Source organism: Musa acuminata, chromosome BXJ1-6 (assembly GCF_036884655.1).
Source record: "Musa acuminata AAA Group cultivar baxijiao chromosome BXJ1-6, Cavendish_Baxijiao_AAA, whole genome shotgun sequence".
In the NCBI taxonomy this organism is placed as follows: Eukaryota; Viridiplantae; Streptophyta; class Magnoliopsida; order Zingiberales; family Musaceae; genus Musa; species Musa acuminata.
Window position 1 is genome coordinate 30,758,661 of NC_088332.1, and position 27,933 is coordinate 30,786,593.

General features: G+C 41.2%; 1 protein-coding gene across 1 annotated transcript; it reads left to right on the top strand.

Annotated features, from left to right (window-relative positions):
* Positions 1-8,013: 8,013 nt before the first annotated feature.
* On the top strand, positions 8,014-26,996 carry LOC103988691 (L-galactono-1,4-lactone dehydrogenase 2, mitochondrial). Its single transcript, XM_009407301.3, has 6 exons — positions 8,014-8,765; positions 17,275-17,525; positions 17,628-17,810; positions 18,018-18,420; positions 18,753-18,893; positions 26,491-26,996. Exons 1-6 carry the CDS (start codon positions 8,142-8,144, stop codon positions 26,659-26,661), a joined length of 1,773 nt encoding a protein of 590 aa, XP_009405576.2. The 5' UTR covers positions 8,014-8,141; the 3' UTR covers positions 26,662-26,996.
* Positions 26,997-27,933: the final 937 nt, after the last annotated feature.

The following is a 27,933-nucleotide window of genomic DNA, read 5'->3' on the forward strand; positions in this document are numbered from 1 at the left end:
AAGACACAACCCCGATAAGTTAGAATCAAGGACAGAGCGATGCAAATTTGTGGGATACCCCAAGGAAACTTGTGGGTATTATTTCTATCATCTCGAGGACCAAAAGGTCTTTGTAGCTAAGAGAGCAGTGTTCCTTGAGAAGGAACACATTCTTGGTGGAGACAGTGGGAGAATGATAGAGTTGAGCGAAGTTAGGGAACCAAGCTCAAGCACCACTCTACAGCCCGAGTCTGTTCAGGTACCTAATACACAAGTATCAACTTTACGTAGGTCTGATAGAGTATCCCATCCTCCTGAAAGATATGTGGGACATATTAGAGCAGAGGATGTAGAGGATATTGATCCTCAGACCTACGAGGAGGCTATTATGAGTATAGACTCCGGGAAGTGGAAAGAAGCCATGAATTCTGAGATGGATTCTATGTACTCCAATAAGGTTTGGAACCTAGTTGATGCACCCGAAGGTATTGTACCCATCGGTTGCAAGTGGATCTTTAAGAAAAAGATCGGAGTAGATGGAAAGGTAGAGACCTATAAAGCAAGGCTAGTGGCTAAGGGGTATCGTCAAAGGCAAGGTGTTGACTACGACGAAACTTTCTCACCCGTAGCAATGCTAAAATCCATCAGAATTCTATTGGCTATTGTAGCACACTATGATTATGAGATCTGGCAGATGGATGTGAAAACCGCATTCCTCAACGGGAACCTGGAGGAGGAGGTGTATATGATGCAACCTGAGGGATTCGTGTCCAAGAACTGCCCAGATAAGGTGTGTAGGTTGCTTAGATCCATTTATGGACTAAAGCAAGCTTCCCGAAGTTGGAACATAAGATTTGATGAGGCAATCAGATCTTATGACTTCGTTAAGAACGAAGATGAGCCTTGTGTATACAGAAAGGTAAGAGGGAGCGCTATTAGCTTTTTGGTGTTATATGTGGATGACATCCTCATCATTGGGAATGACATAGGAATGCTATCCACAGTAAAGGCTTGGTTATCTAGACACTTCTCCATAAAGGACTTAGGGGAAGCATCTTATATCTTGGGGATTAGAATCTATAGAGATAGATCCAAGAGGATGCTTGGCTTGTCCCAGTCCAGGTACATAGAAACCATTGTCAAAAGGTTTGGCATGGAAAATTTCAAAGGGCAAACATGAATATGATACCTTATGCCTCAGCAATAGGGTCTATCATGTATGCCATGCTATGTACTAGGCCTGATATAGCGCATGCTCTGAGTGTCACGAGCAGGTATCAGGCGGATCCAGGCTTGGAGCACTGGAAAGCAGTAAAGTGTATCCTTAAGTACTTGAGAAGGACTAAGGATCTTTTACTAGTATATGGAGGTAATAGCCTTAAGGTTGAAGGCTTAACTGACTCAAGTTTTCAGTCTGATGTCGATGATAGCAAGTCGAATTCAGGGTATATGAACACCTTGAATGGAGGAGCAGTGTGCTGGAAGAGTTCCAAGCAAGATACTACTGCTGACTCGACCATAGAGGCGGAGTATATTGCTGCATCAGATGCAACAAAAGAGGGAGTCTGGGTGAAGATGTTCATCACAGATTTGGGAGTCGTTCCGAATAGCGAGAAGTCGACTTCCTTATATTGCGACAACTATGGGGCGATTACTCAAATAAGGGAACCCGGGTCTCATCAGAAGTGTTCTGAGGAGGTTCCAGCTTATCAGAGAGATCGTGACCCGAGGAGATGTAGCAGTGGAAAGAGTTCCATCCGAAGATAACATTGCAGATCCACTGACAAAGCCGTTGTCTCAGATTGTCTTTGAGCGTCACAGGGGTCTGATGGGGATCAGACACATAGGTGATTGGCTTTAGGTCAAGTGGGAGATTGCTAGTCATAGGTGCCCAGCAAGCCAATCACGTGAGTGATGGCACGTGTGACTTGATACAGAATCTTTTTGCTTATTATATTTTGGCGTATATCACTTTATAACTATTGCATAAATGCATATATATTGTGATGTCCTTGGATTTGTGCAATGGGAATCGGATCGTGATGAGATCACGATAATGAGATCGATTCACCTTTAAATACATATCCTAAATAATCCCGGTCATAGGTTACTCGAGAGGGACATCGTGATAACCGGATAGACTGGTGTGCTGTATACCCGTCCATATGATGGATGCAGCTGGTCTCATAGCTGCTCGTGTAGGGACACTAGGGATACAGTACAGGTGCTCATTGGAGAATGAGTTCACTGATTGATCCGCTTACGGAATGCTGGATGGTTGATGATGCCTTATTGTCAGACAGCGATTCCATAGTCCTAGTGGTGTATCTGGTCCTTAGACTTGAGACACCAAGGATGTCCTGTATGAGTGCTCCACTCTTTGATACCAGACTTATAGGTTTGACTGTTCTCAGATCTAGTACAGCTGGTCATTGGGAGTGGTAGTCGACCTTACGAGGGCTATTGAGTGTCGACAGAGGATCATCCACTCTCGGCGTCATGAGAGGAATATCCTATGTGTTCTTGCTCAGACAAATCCCTGGCCAGGGTCATTCGGGTTGAGAGAGAAAGAGTTCTCCGGGAGAATCCGATTAGAGCGAGACTCGAGTAGAAACCGTATGGGTCTGACAGCACCATGCTCGATATACGGTCTCTGGGATATTAGATGGATGAGGGACTATAGGTACATGGTAACTGAGGACAAACAGGTCCAATGGATTGGATTCCCCTGTATCGTCTGGGGACTACGGCGTAGTGGCCTAGTACTTCCGTAGTCGATGAGTCGAGTGAATTATTACAGAGATAATAATTCACTAAGTTAGAAGGAGTTCTGACAGGTATGACTCACGGCCAGCTCGATATTGGGCCTAGAGGGTCACACACATATGGTAGGCATTGCGATGAGTAGAGGTTCGGATATGAGATATCCGACGGAGCCCTTGTCTTATTGGATGCAGATCCAATACCCACTAGGGAAAGGACCCATTAGGGTTTTGACACGGGATCTCTATAAATAGGAGGGATTCACAGCCTCATAGGCTAGAGTCTTTGCTTGCCCTTCCTATTCTCCTCTCCCTCTCCACCTCAGAGTAGGCCTGGAGTTTTGAGGAGCGTCGTCGCAACCCTGCTGTGTGGATCACCGCTAGAGAGGAGGACGCTTGACCTCCTTCACCCTCTCCTAAGGATCTGCAAGGAAACAGGGATATACGATCTCCCTAGGTAACACAATCTCTATACGCAGTTTTGTGTTTTTGCGGATTTTTGCGCACCAATCTTCGCACGACGACGAACATCTTTTTGGGAATCTGGGATTTTGTTTTTCTTGTTCTTCCGCTGCGCATATGATGTCGCCCCCTATGATTTCCCAACAGAGAGGGGTTTAGAGGTATGGGAAAGAGATCGGTTCTACCACCGGTCCTAAAAGCCTTTTTATAGGACAGAGTTACCGGTGGTGCCACTGCCTACAACCAGTGCCTACTAGCGGTGTTACTGCCAATCCGACGGTGCCACCGCTGGTGCACTGTTTTCCTTAACTTATTATTTTTCTTCATCTAGCATCATTGCTTCTCAATAGGCAAGAATTCTTACCTACTCTTTTAAGCAAGACATTAGTCATTTTGTGGTGCGAATGCTTATTCACGTAAATATTGTATCAAGTCAAAATGAAGTTCAATTTTCGTAATTGGGAGGAAGAACTTTTATTAAAATTATTAATTCATAAAAGACCAATTATACCAATATTCCATGAATCAGATTTCCCTTTTTGCAATGAGAAGAAATAATAGCAAATAAAGACTCAATTTTCAAATGCCGAGAAATCTAGAAATCCAAAAATTGTGAGAAAGAAACTCATGCATAAGAATTCTCAAGTTTCAAATATTGAGAGATCAAGATCAAGTGTTTATCATATAAGATTTCAAATAATCATTGCATCATCAAGTCATCAAACATGATCTTATGGAATATAAGTATCATTTTGTAATTGATAGTTTTAATTATAATGATCTTTTCTTTGTTATTTTGGCTAGAGAGCTTTATGAGTTATTTTGGATCTCTAATCATAAGCCTTGAGCATCTACTATCAAACTATCATTCTTGCTCTTAGCTTATTATGATAGATAATTCTACAAAAAAAAATAATTTTTAGGTACTTATTTGACCTTGGGCACCTCAAAAATCAATCTACATAATTTATCATATTGCATTTGAGTCATTTGAGGTTCCTTTAGGAATTCAAATCAATTTATATGGACTATGTCTCTTAAATGGATATTTATATGAAACATATCCAAATTTGTAATAAAAGTTGCATTTGTTTTGGGGTGAAACATGTAAGGTAGAGCCTTTAACAAAGGTGGTTGGATTTTGGTGAGAGCTACTCACAAATCTAATTCCGCCTATTCCATAAACGTGAGTCTTATTGGCAAGGATCATGTTCAAGGATTTGCTACCAACCTCAAACTTTTCTAAGGTTTCTTTGAGTAGTAAGTTTTTTCTTTTTAAGCATTTCTAATTCATCACATTTTGTATAAGGAGCTAAACTATCATTGTGCTCAACTTTTAATTTATCAAAATCACTAACAAGAGAAGCATACTCCTTTTTTAATGGTTTATATTTTTTACTAATTAATTTACATTCATTAAATAAATCATAAAAAACACTTAAAAGCTCATTGAAAGATAAATTTGTATCTAATGAACTGCTTACCTCATCTCTAATAGCCATTAGTGCATAGTGAGCAACTTGCTTTGTGTTGGTTGGCTCCTTTTCTTCAAATGCACTTGAATTGTCCCAAGTTGCTTTAAGAGCCTTCTTCTTCTTTACTTGGGGACATTCACTTTTGAAATGTCTCGGCCTTTTGCATTCGTAGCATATAACTTATTTTTTCTTGGGTTCAAATTTATTTTTAGTGTCATTTTTAAATTTATTCCTTTTTATGAATTTTTTTAACTTTCTTGTTAAGAGTATCAGTCATCATCATAGTCCTCATCACTTGAATTTTCTTTCAAGTGGTTTTCTTGAGTTCTTAGTATCATATCCTTCATGTTATTTGGAAGGTTGTTCTCAAGCTCTTCATGAGCATTAAAAGTCATCTCATAGGTCATTAGTGACCCGATAAGTTTTTCGAGAGGAAAGTTATTTAAATCCTCGGCCTCTTGAATGACCGTTACTTTAGGGTCCCAACTTTTTGGAAGTGATCTCAAAATTTTGTTAACAAGTTCAAAGTTCGAAAAATATTTGCCAAGAGCTTTTAAACTATTGACAACATCTATAAAACGGGTGTACATGTCGACAATAGTCTCGCTTGGTTTCATCCGAAACAATTGCCTTTACTCTACTAGTGCCTTTGTGAGTGATTTCGAGTGTGTGTCAACTATCAAAGGCCATTTCACAAATAGACACTCGATTGAACTTGTTTTTATCTAAAGCGTAAATTAAGACATTCATAGCCTTGACATTTAAAGTGAAAGTTTTCTTCTTCAACTCATTCTAATTGCTCATTGGAAGAGAAGACTTTTGAAAGCTATTTTCCACAAGATTTCATAACTCAAAATCCATTGAAATTAGAAAGATCCTCATTCTAGTCTTCCAATATATGTAATCCGTCCCATTGAACATGGGAGGACGTGTAATTGAATGACCCTCTTGATTATTGATAAGTGTCATCTCTCTTAGGTTTTAAACCAAACTAGAGTGACCTTGTTCTAATACTAATTGTTAGGATCAAGAGCGACACTAAGAGGGGAGGGTAAATTAGTGCAGAGGAAAAATTACGTCGATTCCGAAAAATATTTCGTTTCGATAAAAATCGGTTTCGACTCAAATCATTTGTTTCACTTTGAATAAGTAGGGAGGAGAAGGTTGGGCAGTTTGTAATGTAGTAAAGTTGAATGTAGTAAAGAGAATTTATAGTAAGGAAAGAACACACCGGAATTTATAGTGGTTCGGTCGTTATGGCCTATATCCACTTTCGATTCCTCCTCCATCGAGGTCACTAGCGTCCATTAATGGTCCTCCTTCAATAGGTGAAGACCAACCATCTCTTTATAGTGCTTTCTCTTTTTCACGGGTTTAGGAGATAACCCTTACAAGTCTCACTCCTCTTTCTTAGATGATTTTTTCACACTTTTGATTGCACTTTGTTACCCTTTTATATAGAAAAGGGTGGGGTATTTATAGACCCTAATGGCTTCAGAATTGGAGCCAAAAAGTGTCACTTTCCCAGATTTCGTAGTACTGACGGTACCACCATCATTATTGGGTGGTACTACTGCTTGACTCTCTAACACTAGGCGGTACTATCGCTTGACTCTCTAACACTAGGCGGTACTACCGCTTGACAAAGCTCTCAAAGATTGAGCTCTAGTGGTACCATCGCCTGATAAGTAGTACCACCGCTGGTAAGTAATAACTGCTAGCGGTACCACCGCCCAAAGAACTTGGGAGACTGAGTCCCAAGCGATGCCACCATCGACCGTGATTTCAGGTGCTGAATAGGCTACTCAACTGGCCCACTTCAACCCTATTAAGGGCCTTAGTGAGATTATCTCCAAATCCTAACTCAACTTAAGGTCTAACTACGATAATTAAGACATTCTTGTTCCGGTATGTCAATCGTTCTTTTAGTGAACTTCCGACGATCTCTCAACAATGTTCCGACGGACTTTCGGTAAGCTCCCGGACTTCACAACGATCTTCTTAACGAGTTTCGACGAGCTTCTTTGGCAATCTCTTGGACTTCTCGGTTAATTCCGGTGGAACTTTCGATGAACATTCATACTTCCGAAGAACTCTTGAACTCCCAATGAGATCTCGATCTTGACTCTGACACAACATTTGTTTTATGTCTTACGCCTATCATAGTTAATCATGCATACTTTTCTCAACATATAGATTAGATCAAACAAGTTATCAATTAATTTCATCATCAAAATCCAAGATTCAACATCATATACTCAGTTTTCAATTTTACAGATTTTACGTACTAATTTTCACACGATGACGAATATAATTTATGAGAAATATAAGGATTTTTATTTTCTATTCTTCGATTGTGCATGTAATGTTGTGCGAGAATCCTCTACAAATTAGTGCTTTCAAAAAACCTTTGAAAAAAATCTTGTAATTTGTAAGGAATGGCTTGAAATAGTTGAACTTGAATCATTATAATATAATCAAAATTATAATAAATTTTTATATTAAAAATTTGATGATTATAATAAAAACCGTCAAAGAAATCTTGTAATTTGTCGAGCATGAAACAGTTGAAATTCTATCATTATAATATAATTTAAATTATATTTTAAATGGATTATTATAATAAAATCTTTGGAAGAAATCCCGTAATTTGTAAGACATGGTTTGAAACAATTGAACTTGGATCATTATAATGTAATCAAAAGTATAATAATATTTTATTTTAAAACTTTGCTCATTATAATAAATACATTCGAAGAAATTTCGTAATTTGTAAAGCCTAACTTGAAAAGTTAAACTTGGATCATTATAATATAATTAAAATGATAATAAAATTTTATATTAAAACTTGAATTATTATAATAAAAACTTTCAAAAAAATCCTGTAATTTATCATGTATGACTTGAAATAGTTGAACTTGGATCATTTTAATATAATCAAAATTATAATAAAATTTTATGTTAAAACTTAGATCATTATAATAAAAACCCTCGAAGAAATATTGTAATTTACAAGACATCGCTTAAAACAGTTAATTTGGATTATTGTAATATAATCAAAGTTATAATAAATTTTTATATTAAATTTTAGTTTATTATATTAAATTTTTTTGAAGAATTTCTGTAGTTTATCATGCATAGCTTGAAATAGTTAAATTAGATTATTATAATATAATCAAAATTATAATAAAAATTTATATTAAAATTTGAATAATTATAATAAAAATCTTGAAATTTTTTTTGTAATTTGTAAGACATGAAACGGTTGAACGTGTACGTACTAACACCAATAACACTTCACTCGAATCCAGATCGAATAAATCTTGAAAAGGTTTTCGTCTATCGTTCGTCGAAGCGTCAGGAGAGACGACATTCCATTATATTCCACCCAAAACTGTAAACGGCTCCAAAAAGTTTCGGAAGAAGTTCGTTTGGATCTCACTGCACTGTTGCAGGCGCCGGGATGTTTCGGCGCACCGCCCGCGTGGCGCTCCGCTTTTCTCCCTTCCTTCCCCGCTATCCCCCTACAACCCTAAACCCCATCCCTAGCCCTACTTCTCACCTCCTCCGCCCCCTCTCCTCCTCCGCCGACTCCGACGCCGAACTCCGAAAGTATGCCGGCTACTTTGTCCTCCTCGTCGGGTGCGGCGCCGCCACCTACTATTCCTTCCCCTTCTCGGCGGATGCCAAGCACAAGAAGGCCCAGATCTTCCGCTACGCCCCTCTTTCCGACGACCTCCATACGGTTTCCAACTGGAGTGGCACCCACGAGGTACACACCCGAGTCTTCCTCCAGCCGGAGACCCTCGCGGACCTTGAGGCCGCTGTTCGAGACGCCCAACAGAACCGCCGCCGGATCCGTCCCGTCGGCTCCGGGCTCTCTCCCAATGGGCTTGGCCTCGCCAAGTCCGGCATGGTGAACCTGGCTCTCATGGACAAGGTGCTTGAGGTGGACCGCGAGGCGAAGCGGGTGACGGTTCAGGCTGGGATTAGGGTATCGCAACTCGTGGATGCACTCAAGGAGCATGGCCTTACCCTCCAGAACTTCGCGTCCATCAGGGAACAGCAGATCGGAGGAATCTTACAGGTCCGTCTGCATAGATATTGTTCCTTCACTTTAAGCTGCATATATTCCACTTGAAGATAGAAAAAGAATTAGACTGCTGCTAGGATTAATTTGTTTCAAGGTCAGGTAAAATAGTTACTTATTCAAACAATCTAATATAGTTGTTTAGGTTTATCCTACATTGTCTTTTTTGATGATTACTTTAGGAGATTCATGCATATGGAGTGAGGTTATTTCTCGAAGGGATTTTTTGCGACTCTTTTTGAGTGTCAAAAAAAGCTGGTTGATAGTCTAGATTTCATTTTTCAATCTTACTTGGTTATATAAGTTTGCACATCTTGCAAGAAAGTAACTTTTTATTGAATGTATACGAGACCCATCATTTGAGGGTCATTCTGGACAATGACAATTGAAGAGAAAGGTCAGAATTTATTGAATGCCACATCTATTGGGGAAGAGACGTGGAGGGAGGGAGAATGATTTGGATTCCACTGCCCTCTCCAATTATACTGTTAAAAAAAAAAGAATAAAAGAAGAGGAGAAGACAAAATAGAAGAGAAGAGAAGTGAAAAGGAATAGAGAACATGAGGACAGGAGGAGAGTATAAAGTAACAAATAAACAAGAAGAAGAAGAGAAACAAAGAGAAGAGGAGAGAAGTAGAGAAGAAAGAAGTAACTATGGGCTTGCCTATAATTTCCTGGTAACTTTTAATTGCTAGTCTATTTTTTATGTCAGTTTGCATATCTTCATACATAAAATCTTCTTAGATGTAAATTCTAGCCTCTTCATTACTGGTTGTTGTTGTACTCAGTGATGCCTAATTTGATTATTTATTGTTCTTATTCTTTATTTTGGTTCGTGTCTCATAACTATGCTTTATTTAGTACCATTTAACTCTTTTTTTACATAGGACTTTATGTATAACAAATGAATGAACCCACCAACTATCTAAATGAATGTTCTATTGTCAAATTGAGATGTCCCAGGCTTATCTGTCATATTTTGCTTCTTTTTTTTATTTTTCTTTGCTTATGTTCTTTTTATTGCAGTTAAAACATGCTTCCTGGATTACTGACTTGTGTGCTATTTCGATGATGCTAGGTGACAATGCCATGTTTATAATATTATCCTCTTCACAACTTCATAATACCCTATTTTATCCAATATCTTATTGGTTCATTCTTGAGTCTCCTTATTAGAGATTAGCAACCAGTTACTTCTACTATGGATATAGCAATTCCTAGGTCATTTACTAATATATCTTTCAATGACCTTTCTCTGTATACACATGATAAATTATATGTTCTATTAGTTGTTTTCTTTTTTCTAGTAATAATAGTTGTTGAATTTAACATTTAGATTCTTATGCACACGTCATGTTTATTGAATTCTTAACTATCTAAACAAGCCCTTTCATAAGTGGTTTTCTTTATGGTTGTCCTTGTTATTGAGTTTTTTTTTGTATATTTGCATTATCTCACAGCAATGAGGCTTGGAATTATAAGCTATCACTAAAAAGTTAATTTAATCCCTGAGCAAAAATAAGATGTTATTTAATTGAAAAAGCACATAAAATTGTAATGGAAGTTTGCCACTTTCTGGCTAAAACTTTATAGCAAATAAGAGCATAGAACATAACGGTAGAAGAGCAACAAGTTAAAGCCAGATTTGATCCCTCTTAGTTTCAATAGACCAAGGCTCAAAATCTTAGTTTAAGATTCATATCCGTTCCTGGGCGAACTGGCATGGTCTTGACCTGGTATGATCTCAACATTGGGGCATACCAACACATGATATCTTGACACCTTTGTGAATCTCATGAAGTGCGGAATTTGAGGGAAAAGGCATCTCCTCATTTAATTGTACTTGTTGCTCATCGATTGTATCCAAAGGTCAACCAATTGTGATGAGCAATCTTTTTTCTGCCTTGAAAGCTGGACAATCGACTCTAACGTGCTCTACCATGGTCTATGGAGGATTGACTGCTTATAGACCAACCTTATATTGATATCTGATGCCGCTCTTCCTCATATTAAGCTTCCTGGTACCCAGTCAATCCTCCTCGATTACCTCTAAAATAAAATGATTAGCATATGATGGATCTCCTCTTGTATCCAAAAGTGGATCACCTAAGCTTTCTGTTGCACATTCCAACCTGTCATTGAGTTTGAGTCATCATTATAAAACTTTAGAATAGATGGATTTATCTTGGGCTCCTTTGTTCCTTACCAAGTTTATGCAACATAGCTTGACAGGCATGCTATGATGAAGATAAACAATTTTCTCCAATTGCCTATAAGAAAGTTAATTGTGGACTTTTATGTGCATCAAGGCAAATGTCAACCAGTCACACTTGTGATCGCTAGATAAAATGGTTGACCTTCTGTCACGGACAAACTTCTAAACAAGATGTTTGATGTAATGCTTATGTATGTCTGTGTCTTTTGGCATGTTCATGCCTTGTACAACATGTAGAGGGGCGGCCGAAGGCTTAATAGTCCCATTTTAGTTGGGTTGGTGGCCTCTTTAGGTTTGTAAATAAAGGTTGTGTCATGTGGACACGTGCGAGAGATTTTCGGTCTGTAATGGATCATTTTACCCTTTGTTGTGCCACTGTTCAGAGCTTGTAAAGTCTGTTTGTAATTTGCATTGTCTATGAAGTGTTTTTCCGAGATGTTTGCTTGTGGATCCCGATTGAGGCGTTCTCTCTAACCCGTTCTCTCTTTTGTTGGTCCTAAGGGATAATAGGAGGCTTCCGGGAGGCTGACCTTTGCGGACGGACACGTAAGGGTGCTGCACGACTTAGGCAAAACTAGCTAAGTCCGTGACAGATGGTATCAGAGCGGGACAAGCACTCATAGAAACACTTAGCATGCAAACGTGGGGGACCTAGCGGGGCTGCGTTGAGGGCAGTCAGCACACGCGCGACCGTTTGGGGGAAAACGGGCATGGAGATGTAGGGAAAAGGAGTCGCTCGGAGGAGCGGGCATCTGACATTGGCATTCAGAGGAATGTCCAACCCTTCGCGCAAGAGGCACCACGAGAACAGGCAAGCTTGAAAGAATGCGGAGCGCACAAAGGTTGGGATGGCTGAGTTTGAGCTACGGCTCAACGTTGACAACTATACTTGATGGTGCTCAAGACAAGTGAGGCGCTTGGTAAAGGATGAGACCATCCAAGGTGGAATGAGTTGCTCAACGACCAAAAGAGTTTTGCAAAGCTCACAGAGGTGAGGGGAATTGCTAACTCGAAGAATTTGGTACTCATGCATGGGCTTGTATGCGGACGATGGAATGTTCATGGCCATCCCAAGGCGACCGAAACTCGGTGCCATGGAGCATTGAAACTTTCTCTTCGGCATGTGAAGGATACGTCCGTAGGAGGCTGAAGTGTGCAACGAGTTTAGCATGTTGCTAGGCCTTGAGGGGTGCAGCGGGGATTGTATTGACGGGGAGTCGCAATCTAGCAAGTGCGTTTGCAGGAGGCAGAACAATGCACAGTTTGTTCAGCAGATCGGAGTAGTCCAAGGGGATGGTGGTCTCTGAAACGAAGAGAGATGTTGCTCCAACGGGATAGTTATCCAGGAGGGATAAGTCCCGGCTCTCCAGAGGGAGAATCATGTGGGACGGACCTCACATGTTGAGGAGGAGTACCTCAACAAACAACAACTCCACGAAGCTCGATGGACTGAGCAAGCGGCGAGGAGTCGTCGCATGATCTCGATTGAGAGAATGCATTGGTGGATGCATTGCGAGATCAAGTGGGGGAGCGACCCAAAGCAACTTAAATGAAGGCACACTTGGAGTCGATGTGGAGATCGGACTCAAGGGAGGGCTGACCCGTGGAATGGTGGGCACGAGGGCCACCATCGACTCAATGCAAAAACGAGGAGCGGAGCAACTTAGGTGTAACTTGGCGAAGTACCCAAGCCGCATGAAGGGAGCCAGCATAGAAGTTGGAACATGGAGGAGAGGCATAGTGCTTTCCTTAGACAGAGGTCAAGGACATGAACTCTTGCAGAGGCAAGAGTAGGATCATGTTGTTCCATGGGTCCTTCATTCTAACGGAGTGACTCATCTTGCATGGTGCCAAAGACAAAGGGAGCTTCTGGGCACATGCACCTTATCTCGGAGGAGCATTTGATGGAGGAACTAAGGCGACTCAATTTACGGAGGCGAAGTTGGGTTCAGAAGGCCTTAGCACGGGGCAAGAGGACGCAGAGGCGGGTACTCTCGAAGAATATGCCACAGTGTTGCCATTCAAGTTGCCTTGAAGGAAGCAGTGCGCAGCGGAGATTGTGCTGGTAGGGGCAGAGGCCCAGGATCCAGACAATGGTGTACAAATTACAGTGAAGTCCATGGACTTCGGGAGCTACTAGGCGACGGACTGTCCTAGAGGGGTGCTTCATCTAGGTGTGACCCAAGAGTGGGTGGATGAAGGTCGATTGCCAAAGGAGCGAACAAAATCGAAGGTGGAGGAGACCCTGCGATGTATTGGCAGAGGCCACACATGGAGGGTTCACAATGCGAGTTTATTTCACAAGGATCAGAATGCAATGGAGATGTCACCAGGAGGCGACATGGTGCAGCGGATCGTGGTGGAACAGTTCGTGGCAATGCGATACACACGATATAGTCCCGAGAGGGACTAGATCATACGGAGGTATGATCGGGAGCTACTGGAAGCTCCACTTCGGTGAACAACATGACGACAAGAAGGGCTATGGATTCAAGGAGTGAAGGCCATGGTACCGCAGAGGCGGGTCTTCCGTGCGTGCATCGAATTTTGCATCGGATGAAAGCCTTGGTCATCAGCATATGGGGGTTGTGTTCCACCAAGGGAAAAGTTCGAATGCAAGTACCAGTGAGTTCCATGGGAGGGACTAGATCATACAGAGGTATGATCGAAGCAGTTGGAGAGTTGGACTGCTCCAGAGCTCATATTCGCTTAAGGGAGCCCGACAAGTCAGAGGACAAGGTCGAGTAAGCGAACGTTGCTACCAAGGAAGCTAAGGAGAACAGAATCGGTGCAAACCCTATAACGTGATGGCAGAGGCCATGCATGGGAGTTGCAGTCTGTCTTTCCATCGACCAAACGGACTGCTTGGAGAACACAGAGGTGTTGAAGCAGGGGGTCGAAAGGGGCGAGGAAGCGACGACGAGTCCAGAGGGACTTAGCTACCCAAAATCAAGCATCAGTTAGAATGGAGGTGGACTCGGAGGAGTGCCACAGAGGCATATCTACTGATTGTGAAGAAAAGGGATGCAGATGCGAGGCGACGGATAGTAGTGCCATGGGCATGGCAGCGTCATGGTACCGCAGAGTCGGGACTTCCGTGAAAGTCATTGATCCCTTGCTCTCATGGAGGAGAGCGCTTGGTCGTGAAAGGGGCCGAGGAGGTGGAGCATGCAGAGGCAATCTCCAAGTACCGAGACAAGGCTGAAGGGCAGAGGCCGAGGAACTTCGTAAGACCGGTGTCAATGAGCTTCTCATCAAGATAGCCGAAAGTGAAGGACTTCGGGTCATGCAAGAGTGCATAACCAAGGAACGAAGCAGGCAGTACGCGGTGCTGTACCTTTGCTACTCAGTGGAGTAGGCGGTAGGGTTGATGGAGAAGACGGTACAATCCCATAGGCGACCAAACCTATGAGAGAATTACTCCAAGTTGGGGTGAAAACTTCCTGCATTCCAGAAGTTCGATGGCATTGAGAAGGTGAATCTCAGTAACTAACTCAACGCAAGGAGTGCAAACACTTCAAGTGCTTCAGAAGTGTGAGCAAAGAGCAGGCGAAGGCTAGTAACCAGCTCGATGCATGAAGTACAACCTCGAGGAGGCGGGCGAAGTCAAGTAACCTTTGCCTTCTCAACTCTTAAGAGAATGGGCGAAATCAAGTACCCTAATTCTCTTATCTATCCAGCAGAGGAGCTCTGCACAAGTTCAAAGACCCTTCGAAGATAATGGAAGACAATAGTTGTCAAATCCTCACCAACGGTGATCAGTGCTACTGAGAGTAGATTGTCCGCTTCATTTCCCAACGAAATGCCAATCGAAAGCGGAAGTGATGCGAACCTACTTGGATGTGACAACTAAGTGAAAGAAGAGTCAATGAGCAAATTTTGTGGAGGAAGGACCCAAAACTTCAGAAGTTTACGAGACGATGCTCGTTAAAGCTCCAACAAGCATCCACCCAGTTCAAGCAGCATAAGGAATTTGAGAGACTGGCGCAGTAAGGATGGTCTTTTCCTTCATCTGGGGGATCCGCAGGAATCAACAAGGATCAACACAACTCAGCCAACCCCACACCAGAGTCAGAGTCATTGGTGAGTTGAAGCAGCATGGCGGATCAAAGGTTCGACTACTCAAAAACAGCAGCGGAGAGCCGCTAGGAGCCAAGAGGCGCATTGTAGCTGGAGCAGAAGATTGAAGACTCAGCAAAGGCGAGGAGTTGCAGTGTCGACAAAGGCTTCAACGAGGACGTCGAAGGAATAAGTGGGGGAGAATGTCACGGACAAACTTCTAAACAAGATGTTTGATGTAATGCTTATGTATGTCCGTGTCTTTTGGCATGTTCATGCCTTGTATAGCATGTAGAGGGGCGGCCAAAGGCTTAATAGTCCCATTTTAGTTGGGTTGGTGGCCTCTTTAGGCTTGTAAATAAAGGTTGTGTCATGTGGACACGTGCGAGAGATTTTCGGTCTATAATGGACCATTTACCCTTTGTTGTGCCACTGTTCAGAGCTTGTAAAGTCTGTTTGTAATTTGTATTGTCTATGAAGTGTTTTTCGGAGATGTTTGCTTGTGGATCCCGATTGAGGCGTTCTCTCTAACCCGTTCTCTCTTTTGTTGGTCCTAAGGGACAATGGGAGGCTTCGGGGAGGTTGACCTTTGCAGATGGACACGCAAGGGTGCCGCACGACTTAGGCAAAACCAGCTAAGTCCGTGACACTTCGGTGTTACTTTCCTTAAGTTCAATATGGATTCTCCAAAATTGTGGTCAACATACGATGACAAAGGGTACTTAAACAAATCACATTAATATGAACTTATTTGATTGATATGAAGAGAGCCAACTTTTAGTAATTTTAGTAATAAATTGGACAATTTTCTTGTTAAATGTGCCAAAAGCCTCTTGAAATAGATGTCTGCTGAGTTGATATATGACTCAGATTTATATTGCCTCAATTTGTATTTAATGTATCCTTTTTGCAAAAGGGTGAGAGGAGTATATATTTAAAGAAAGATAATTTATAATATGCAGCTGACGCGTACCACTACTAGGACACTAGCGGTAATGAAAGGATAGTACCAAGGGCTATAAATACAAGTAGATTAGATGTGGATAGTTTGAAGCCCATTCATACACTAAAAGAGACAAAGCAAACAAGAAAGCCCTGTCAAGCATTTAACATATCTTCTCCTTTGCAGTGCATATCATGTGATACATGTCATCCACTGATGGCCTCTTTTCTATACTAATGTGGTGCAGGATTAGTGCAAGGACTCCAAGATGACAATGCTATCTGTTATTTATTCCAAAATTTGGAGGATAGAATGTGCTTCTGTGTGGCTTTGCCATCTGATCTTTCTTGGCTAGATGGATTTTTTAGAGATGAAGTGATGGTCAATTGAGTGACATGGGTTGCAGAAGTTCGCTCTATGTAAACTTTTGCATAACACATACATTCAATGATAATTGTAGATGAAACAAGTGATGCTTGGTGCCTATGTTATGATCCTCTTCACCATTAGTTTATAGTAGGCTGCACATAATGTCCAAAGACATTGCTACGAAGCATGCTTCAGGCTATTTGAAGAAGCTTGGAGGTGTAGCCATCACAATCTAGATCCTTATCACCTTTAATTGCACACCTGATCAGTCACATCTTTAATCAGCCAGTCTTTATCAACTTCACTTATGACAGGTCCATTAGCCAGTGGGGTCCATATTGACTGTTTTCTGCTCAGTGGAGTTTGATTAAAACTAATACACTCAACAGCAGTGTTAGGTTCCTAGTAAATTTTGTACTGAGTTATAATTGGCAGAATCTTATTGGCATATGTTTTGAATATATTATAACCACAAGAGACCTGATCATGAAAAGTTCATAGTACATCATGAAAATTTAGGTAAAATAATGGATGGTGGACTGCGTCAATGAACACACATTTATGGTTTCACTATCAGTTTTTAAGCAACAATAGAATAGGTTGGCCTGCAAATTAATTGAAGCCATCAAGCTCAGATAATAACTCATCAAATATCAAATTATCTGACCAGAATGGTCGTTAAACATTTTCTACTTAGATCTTTTCAGCCTCTTCTCTCTTCTTTTTTTACCTTTTCTTGGGTGTTTATTGCTTTCTGGATTATCATATTCTTGAGTTTGTTTTATTTGCAATACATCTGTCAGCCTGAGAGCTTTGTGCTACATTTATTTCTTCATGTTGGATTGATATCAAATCAATCTTCTATCTGATCTGCTTGAGTCATCACAAGGTCTCTTAGACTGGAGTTGTCTTATCTCCAGGTTGGAGCTCATGGTACTGGCGCATGGTTGCCGCCCATTGATGAGCAGGTTATCAGCATGAAGTTGGTGACCCCCATGAAGGGAACAATTGTGGTCTCAAAAGAGAAAAATCCCGAACTGTTCTTTCTAGCTCGCTGTGGTCTAGGCGGCCTTGGAGTCGTTGCAGAAGTCACCATTCAATGTGTAGATAGACACGAGCTTGTAGAACACACATTTGTTTCTAATGCCAGTGAGATCAGGAAAAATCACAAGTAATATCATCACTAAGTGGCTGTTTAACTATTCGCAAGTAATATTATCCTAGTTATTGTTTTGGTCCTTCTTGTTTATCTATTTTATATGTTATTATTCAGGAAGTGGCTAGCTGAGAACAAGCATATAAAATATTTATGGATTCCGTATACAGATGCGGTTGTAGTGGTGCGGTGCAATCCTCTGTCTAAGTGGAAAAATCCAAAGTTTAAACCAAAATATGGGAAGGATGAAGCATTGAAACACATCCGTGATCTCTACCGTGATTCACTCAGGAAGTACAGGTGAACATATTGCCCAGGCAGCTTACTCTATCGTGATAATTACTTTGATCTCATCACTTAAGCTTGTAAACAAGTGATCCTTGGAGCACTCAGGCCTTTTTGCAACAATTACACAGGCTTTCTTGATTACATTGCCCGTAGTTTTCTGAGTCTTTTGTGCTGGTCCTATCTGCAAAGACATTGATTTCAAGTTGTAAATGGTTGCAGAACTGATGTTGGTAATGATGAACAAGATATAAATCAACCATCTTTCACAGAATTGAGAGATAAACTTCTTGCCCTTGATCCTCTTAATAAAGATCATGTCATGAAAGTCAACCAAGCAGAAGCTGAGTACTGGAAGAAGTCTGAAGGATATCGTGTAGGATGGAGTGATGAAATACTGGGTTTTGATTGTGGTGGGCAGCAATGGGTGTCTGAAACCTGTTTCCCAGCAGGGACCCTTAAAATGCCTAACATGAAGGATTTGGACTACATAGAAGAATTAAAGCAGCTCATAGAGCAGGAGGATATACCAGCACCTGCTCCAATTGAGCAGCGTTGGACTGCTTGCAGCAAGAGCCTCATGAGCCCAGCCTCAAGCTCAGAAGAAGATGATATATTTTCATGGGTAAGACAAAATTTGCCATTTTCAATTCTTCAATAAGAGCACAATTTATGTGTAGTCAATTTTTGGCTACATTTTTAGAGAAATTTTAATCTGCAGTTCCTCTAATTAACATCAAACCTCTTACATTTTAGTCCTCAAATATTGGTCTTTGCTTTAGTATATTTTCCTTCTGCCAATTGCAAATCTTCGTTGAAAGTTTTCTTACAACATAAGCTTACTATACAGTTGTTATATGTGACACAATAAAGCACTAGAAATAGTTTTTTTTTTTTGTAATTGGAAAAAAAGTCTCCTGTGCTCACTTATTGTATCCTTGTCCTTTGTTTTCTTAGGTTGGCATCATCATGTACCTGCCTACAATAGATGCTCGCCAAAGGAAGGATATAACAGAGGAGTTTTTCCATTACAGATATTTGACACAAACTAGACTGTGGGATGAATATTCTGCTTATGAACACTGGGCAAAGATTGAGGTATCAATCAGTTATAGTATATCATCTGACTCTTTTGTTCAACTACAAATACATTTGAAAAAAACTAGAACGAGGGATGAATATTCTGCTTATGAACATTGGGCTAAGATTGAGGTATTAAAAAGTGATAGAATGTCTCATTATTGTTTTGTTCTAGTGCTTAATTTTCCCATTTATAAATATGACAGGATTATATCTTTGGAATGTTGGGAAGTTTCTGGGTGTCAGTTGTGTACCTAGGCAGGTAGTTGGAGTCCATAGTTTTATTTAGCCTGAGGTCCTATCTTGTGGACGACCATCACTGGTCATATAGGGGCTATGAGGGCATGTAGGTGGTGTTGGCATGTCGTTTGAGCAGATAATTTAGTGGAGCGCTAACCTTCCATTAGTGAAAGTCGGTTATGTGCGCTAAACGAGATGTGCTTGTTAGCCCATGGAAACTTCTACTCCTGATAAGATAGGATGGGGCCATGGTTTAAATAGGTGCTCAAGTGCTCGCTTAGGCGCTCGGGTGAGGCGAGGCGAGGCTCGAGCGCCTCATAGATTTGCCAGGCGATGTGCTTCAATGAAGCGCCGCTTGGGCACTCGCTTGAACCTGAGCATTGGGTGCCTCCGTCCAGCGCCCAATTGAAACCATGCAACCCTAGCACCTACAGTTCGATTGAATAGTAGCTAGTTGGTTCGATTGAACCAACTAAGCTACATAAAGTTACTTTATTTGCAAAATCTACCCCCTGCACGTCGCCTCTCCCCCTCCCCCCCCCCTTCGCGCGACCCTAAGCAACTCTAGTGTAGCCTCTACCTCCGTTGCCGATGTATAGGACCAATGCTTCCTTTGCCACTGCCTCTGTCGTCGACGCACAAGACCGATGCTTTCTTTGTCATCGATGGAAGAGTTTGAAGGTGTAGCTTTCATGTGTAGTTCTCTCCGCCGTCGTTGCTTCCGTGTGTAGCTCCTTCCACTATTAAGGGAGAAGACTGCAACGTCCTCCATTGATGGACACATCTAAAGCTTCCCTTGCCCACGACGCTGTTGTCTGCAGCTTTTGTTGTCACCACTGTGATAGAACCCTTACGGATTCTAAGCTTGGGGTTGATCTCTTTAGGGGATCGGCTTCCTTGGAACTCTATAGGGGTTCCTTCCTTCAAGTTGGTGCCCAAAGGCTACTAAAAAGATTTATCTATTTCTTATCAAAAGAGGATGAATACATGACTATTTATAGGGCTTCTAAACCCCAACTCCTAATAGGACTCCTACTTAAGACTCATACTCAGGACTCCTACTCAATTAGGACTCCTACTCAAGACTCTTAATAGGACTCCTACTTAAGACTCCTACTTCTAACCAACTTCTAATGCTTCTCTAAGAAGCAACCTCTAAACTAATCCTATCCTTAGCCGGCCTCTTCACCTCTTTAATAGGGGTCGGCTAGGTAGGTTTTACATGAATGTCCCTTTCAATTAGGACTCTCCTAGCTAGAGTTTTAACATACCCGCCCTCTTCAAATCAGCCTTGTCCTCGAGGCTGACGATCCATGAATTCTGGGAATTTGATCTTCAAGTCGTTATATTTCTCCCCAGTGGCATCTTTTGTTAGTAGGTTCGCCCACTATATTAGCACTTCAGTAGTGGGTTGTCGTCGTCGAGTCACGATCCGTCGATCAATAATGACACTCGGCTAGGTCTAGAGTTCTCCTTCGGTAGTCATATTTGGTAGATGGTTTTGTGCTGTCTCTTTTTGTCCCAGCTTAAGCTTTAAACATGACACATGGAAGACTGGAAGGATTCGGGAGCTGGCGGGTAAGTCTAATCTATATGCTACCGCTCCGATGCGCTCCAAAATTTGGTAGTGTCCATTGAACCGAGGTGAAAGCTTCATAGATGCTCTGGTCTGGATTGACGTTTGCTTGTATTACTAGAGTCGTAGGAACACCCAATCTCCTACTAAAAATTCTCTTTTGCCTTTGTGTTGATTATATTGCTGTTTTATCCTTGCTTGAGCAGCAATGAGATTATCTTTTAGCAACTTCAGCATTTTGTCTCTGCCCTGTAGTTCCCTGTCTACTTATTCTACTTTAGAGGTGCCCAACACATATTTTGGGATCACAAGGGGAGGTCGGCCATACATAGCCTTATAGGGAGTACCATTTTATGGATGAATGATAAGTTGTATTATACCGCCACTTGGCCTAGGGAAGCCACTTTGTCCACTCTTTTGGTCGGTCATTGGTGAAGCATCTGAGGTATGTCTCCAAGCACCTGTTCACTACTTTAGTCTGGCCGTTGGTTTGTGGGTGATATGCCGTACTCATTTTTAATTTAGTGCCCTGCATCTGGAATAATTCTGTCTAAAATCTGCTCGTGAAGACCCTATCACGACCACTTACAATAGATCTCGACATCCCATGCAATTTTATAATATTCTCCATAAAGATTTGAGCAATACTACAAGCAGTGTAGGGATTACGAATAACGCAAAAATGAGCATAATTTGTAAGACGATCCACCACGACAAAAATTTTACTTTTTCCTTGTGATGAGGGAAGCCCTTTGATGAAATCCATTGATATATCAGTCCATATTGAGTTCGGGATAGGTAAAGGTTGCAGCTTTTCGGGACTTGCCACTATCTCGCCTTTATGTCGTTGACATATATTACATTGTGCCACAAATTTAACAATAATATTTTTCATCCCTACCCAATAAAAATTTTGCTTAATTCTCTTATAGGTTCTAAGGAACCTGGAGTGCCCGGCCACAGGTGTGGAATGTATCTCTTGAAGGATGGTTTTTATGCAAGTAGAATTTGGCACAAGCACAATGCGTCCCTTATAGTGCAATTCTTTTGATTCCCAACTGTAATGAGCCACGTAGCTTCGTGTTTCCTCCAATTTTTTTTATGATCTTATTGGTCTCCGGATCTTCCCGCCATTTCCTCTTAATATCCTCAAAGAAGTCACTGGTCGGAAGTGAAACGACCGAAAATTCAGCTTGCTTGTGTAGCCGTGAAAGCGCATCTGCAACAACATTCTCTTTTCCCTTTTTGTAAGTTATTTCATAATCATATCCAAGAAGCTTTGTTACCAATTTTTGCTACTCGGGGGAAAATATCTTTTGTTCCAATAAATATTTTAGGCTTTTATGGTCGGTCTTGATTTGAAAGCGTCGCCTAATCAAGTACGGTCTTCATTTGGTCACCGCATGCACAATCACGAGCATCTCCTTGTCGTAAATAGTTATTCTGAGATGGGAAGGAGATAATGCCTTATTGGTATAAGGGAGGGGGTGGCCATCTTGCATTAGTACAACACCAATTTCGACTCCGGAGGAGTCGACTTCAATAACAAAAGTCTTGCCGAAGTCGGGTAGCACTAGTATGTGCGTCGTCCTCATTGCGGCTTTAAGTTCGTCGAAGGCGGTGGTGACTTTGTCTGACCATTGGAAAGCATCTTTCTTCAGCAAGGAAGTAAGGGGTGCACTGATCTTTCTATAGTTTTTCACGAACTTGTGGTAGTAGCCTGTTAAACCGAGAAAGCCACGTAGCTATTTTATGTTCCTCGAGGTCGGTTAGTTCTACATTGCTTTAATTTTGGAGGGGTCTACCGACACACCTTCCTCTGATATGATATGCCCAAGATATTCCACCTTCTGTTGAAGAAAGCTGCATTTCGATTTTTTGACAAAAAAAATATGTTCTCGGAAAATTGTCAAAACAAGTCGTAAGTGCTGAAAATGACTTTCAAGAAAAGGGCTGTAAATAAGGATATCATCGAAGAAAACCAACATAAACTTACAAAGATAATTTCGGAAAATATCATTCATAAGACTCTGGAAGGTGGAGGGAGCATTGGTGAGACCCGTGCACTCGTATTGGCCGTTGTGTGTTCGAAAGGCGATTTTCGGTATATCTTCTCTGTACACTCGTATTTGATGATACCCAGATTGAAGGTCCAGCTTTGTGAAGACCCGTGCTCCCTTTAATTCATCAAGCAATTCATCTACTACTAGAATAGGGTATGTGTCCTTGACGGTTATGCCGTTGAGAGCTCGGTAATCAACGCACATTCGTCATGTTTCATCCTTTCATACGAGGAGCACTGGTAAAGAGTAGGGGCTGCAACTTGGCCGAATAACTCCTATTTTGAGCATCTCTTTTACAATCCTTTCTATTTCATCCTTCTGGAGATGTGGATACCGATATGGTCGAGTATTTGCTGGAGGTTTGCCCGGAAGAATCGGTATACAATGATCATGTCGACGGGTAGGAGGTAGGTTGCGCGGTTCGTCAAATATATCTAAAAATTCAGCAAGCAAAGGAAGTAGGTTTGGATCTTCAAATTCTGTTGGCTCTCCCCTAGTTTGCTGCTCAAGTTGTACCAAAATTATTAGTGCTCTCGGTGTCAATAAGAACGGTGATAGGTTGTTGCTTCAGAAGTCCTCCCACTTTCATCGTTTGCGGGTTCACGCAACCGGCAAGGGCATGCATTGTAATATCAATCGGCTGTTGTTCTTCATCCGCGACCTCTTCCTCATGCTCCTGGACCTCCTCCTCCATGTCTTCAAGAGGTTCAATCAGTAGGAGGCGGTCCCTTTTGCAGCGATGATCGCGGTTCCACGGCTCGTCGCAATGCCAACAAAGACCCTTTGCTGATCGGTCACGTAGTTCTTCCCTTCTCAATTTTCTTGGCAGTGAAGAATGGTTGGGAGCAGAAGGAGGTTTATATGTTGCGAGCCTAGGAGAGGTTCTCAACCTCCGAGCATCTTGCTTGAGCCGTTCTTTTTGTATTCGGGCGAAAGAAATCGCAGCTGTCATGGTACGGGGCTGTCGCGCCTTAACCTCCCCTTTTATCTTTGGCTTGAGTCCTTCGATGAATGTTCCTAATAATTGACGGTCAGTCCAATCACAAGCAAGGTAGGATAGCTTCTCAAACCTGGTTTGGTACTCTTGAATCGTAGAGGTTTGTCGAATCTTTGCGAGTTGCCCATCGATATTTTCATACTCCGTAGGTCCGAAACGATTCAGTAGTGTGTTCTTAAATTGATTCCACGTCGGAGCCCCATGATTGTATTCCAGCCAATTGTACCATTGAATAGCATCTCCTTCAAGGTGGATGATAGCAATTTCCACCATAGCATCATCCGACGTTCGGTAGTAGCGAAAGTAACATTCGTCGTACGAAATCCACTCCGCCGGGTCTACTTCTTCCCATCGCGGAAAGTCCACCCTCATGCGTGGCTGAAGCATGTCCGAGGGCTGTCCTTCCTTCTCTAGAGGTCTCTTTGAACTCTCTCATCGCAGAAATTTGGTTGGACTCGTTGGTTGTCCAATTTTGAATATGCAAACAATGTGCGCAATTTATCCTCCAAGCGCGATTCAAGCCGCGATTCAATCCGAGATTCCAATGCTTCAAATTTGGCATCAATTGAATCTTGAGAAGTCATAGAATATGCTTGTAGATCAGAGATGTCTCTGTCTTTTTTCTGTTGACGGGTTAATAGCATGGGGTGGTGGAAGGTTCGGAAAAATTGAGGATCATGGAAAGGTACTGCAGTAGATTTTTACATCTAAAGTGTAGCGGTTTGGATGTAAAAGGTCAATGGTTTATATTGAGAATTTTTTGATAAAACCAAAGGGAAATCCGTTGTTGTAATTCACGATGGAATTCGACGATGATCTTTTAAGCAATTGTGGGAATTGCTTTGGGCAGCTGTGGAGGGCTGATGGATGGTTGTGGAAGGGCAGCGAGACGCCAAGAACGCTGCTCTGATACCAAGTGTTAGAACCCTTGCGGATTCTAAGCTTGGGGTTGATCTTTTTAGGGGATCGGCCTCCTTGGAACTCCATAGGGGTTCCTTTCTCCAAGTTGCTGCTTAAAGGCTACTAAAAAGATTCATCTATTTCTTATCAAAAGAGGATGAATACATGACTATTTATAGGTCTTCTAAACCCAACTCCTAATAGGACTCCTATTCAAGACTCCTACTCAAGACTCTTAATAGGACTCCTACTCAAGACTCCTAATTCTAACGAACTCCTAATGCTTCTCTAAGAAGCAACCTCCAAACTAATCCTATCCTTAGCCGGCCTCTTCACCTCTTTAATAAGGGTCGGCTAGGTAGGTTTTACATGAATGCCCCTTTCAATTAGGACTCTCCTAGCTAGAGTCCTAACATATTGCCATAGTCGTTCGAAGCTTTCTCTGTCGTTACTGCAGTCGTCTGTAGCTTCCTCCATCACTGTTGTCGTCCGAAGCTTCCTTCCTTGCTGCTACTGTCGTTCGTAGCTTCCTCTGTCGCCGCCACCATTGTCTAAAAGTTTCTCCGTCATCGCCGCCCTCTCCTTCCTCACTTTCTATCGTTGGTGACTCTTTTCTCCCCTCTAATTACTGTTAACAGTAGATTAAATACTGTTAACAGTAGATTGTTAACTACTGTTATCATATAATAGTCCCTATTTAGATTTTAGCATTGTTAATCTCTATATATCAATTGTATTATATAATTTTTATATTTTAAAATTTCAGAGCATTTCGCTTTGCTTGGGTGAGCGCCTAGTGCCTCGGGCGTTTTGGGACTATGGTGCCTAGCGCTTTTTAAATCACTGGTTGAGGCAAGTTGGAGAGAGGCCAAGTGATGAATGCCCTTGACTAAGTTCCTCAATGAGTAATAAGCCTTGTAGTTTGTACCCAGTCCAGGTGTTTTTTCCAAGTATCTCTGATCAGCAGTCAAGCTAGCCCTTTATAGAGGTCTTGGCATGTCCAGGTTGGGTTGGACCATGTCGTATTTAGTGCTTTTGTAGGTCTTTGTAATGTAACTTCTTGTATTAGCTATATGCATGCGTGAAGTACAATTCGGGTGTGCAAATAAGTCTTTTAAAACTGGATGACTTTATTTAGGAAACAAGCCTTCTAGGGTTTTTTTGTGTGCTTCACATGCTAAAGTTACTTTTTGTTTTATATTGCCAATAGATTATGATCACTTTTGAGAAGATAAGAAAATTGTCATCATTTATTTATCAAGGAATAGTTTTATAGTAGTAGAATTGATGGTTTATCTTATGTGTTTCTTCAACGACATGTTTAGATGGAGGGTAGTGGGGAGGAGAGAATAGAAATCAGGAGAAAGTTAATTTATCTTCTTTTGTTTCAACAGATGAGAGAAGCAGATGGAATGTAATTTTCTTTCATCAGATACCATGAGGAAGAAGTGATGGGACCTACTTCTTTCCTGACCACCTTTTTCTTCCCCTCCAAAAATGGAGCCATTTCAAAAGAGAGAGAGAGAGAGAGAGAGAGAGAGAGAGAGAGAGAGAAATAATATCAAGTGAACCGTTTAAATTCAGTAATTTTTGGTGTTGGTGTGATACTTGGATGTCTTTGTGTACAGTAAGGATGCTTAATATAATACTTGCGGAGGAGCAATATAAAAGATAGATGTTTCACTTTCATGCTGAAATTTATATTTCTTTAGATATATTCTATACATTTTGAAGGTACAGGACTCAAAAATGCAAATAAGTGTTTCTTGATGCAATCTTGGAATTATGTCAATTACTCAAAGTTTCATTAATTTCAGAACTTGTGGTGTCTCTCCGCAGGTTCCAAAGGACAAGGAAGAGCTTGCTGCACTCCAAGAAAGATTAAGGAAGCGTTTTCCTGTTGACACCTATAACAAAGTACGCAGGGAATTGGATCCTAATAGGATTCTTTCAAATGCAGTGCTAGAGAAGCTTTTCCCATGGAAGGAGACTGCTCGAGTCTCATGTTAGTTGAACTGGATTGGCTTGTGTCTGTTGCTTTGCTTTTCTGGACTACAATTATATGCTAAGATAACTGGAATCTGTCGAGAGAGACGAATAATCTGCTGCTCTTATGGTTTAATAATTGCATCGGAGGCAAGATTTTGTTCCATGCCTTTCATCTTGTCAATATATCTGGGTTGGCCATTGCAATTGCCAAAGAATTTCTCACATTTCTCTTGGAAATAAGAAGTGGTTGTTTCTCAGTTCAACATGAGATGTTGTATTTGTTCTGTGTAATTTTATTTACTCCCAAGTGTAGTACTTCCTACTTACCATAGAAATAAGACTAGCTTCAAGAATTATCTGATTGCATAAACATAAAAACTAATTTTCCTTCTATTTCAAATTGACTAGACTGGAGTTCTGCAAGCTGTCATGTGCTCATGCCATGTTCTCCTGGATAAATTCTGGAAGTGATGAACACGTTATATGGTGCAGGGACCCGACGAGAATGGGGCTACTTTTCATCTCAAATAATGGCTGGCAATGTTATGGAAATTAGCAACATCCAAAGAATGGATACTGTCAGATATTTTCTGTCATCATAAGTTTTCGTTGCTTTTTTTGCTCAGATCTCAGCCGTAAATGGATTGTGATAGATTTAAAATATGTAATTTGTTTGTTTGGCAAAAGGATAAGTAGGGAATGGCCCAATTCAAAACTAGGACCTTGTTGTCAATCGTTTTCATAATTATTTGATTCTTGTCCACAAATTCAATTGTCTCATTTTTCTAATAAAGCTATCCGATTGTGACTTACTTTCTAATCTTGTCATAGTTATATTTGGTAAATTAAGAAAAAAAAGCTCGTACCTTAGAAAATTTCTCTATAAGCATTAGTAGTTTCAAAAATTTTAGCAGAATGCCTCTTGATCGATAATTTTTTTTTTTCACCCCTAGATAGTTAAGGTCTATTTTCTTACCTCAATAGTGATTTTTGGGCCGTCGATTCACTAAAGGTTCAATAGGCAGGAGACAAAGTTTATTGCACTGTTAAAGTTGCTTGTAAAAGGGTGGCCCAGTGCATAAGATGTGCCATTGGATAAGACCTTAGGTATGAGTGGTAATGTTCTAGCAGAAGCCTAGACTTCTGAATGGGCATTGTGACATCAGTGTATGACAATCACAAAAACTAGTTTCCTGGCTTGTGCTAGAATAATGGCGAGAGTTAAATTTTATGCTTGTTATCCACATATTGGATTTGGTTTTCTATCGAAATTAAATTAGTATTTCTGGTCGG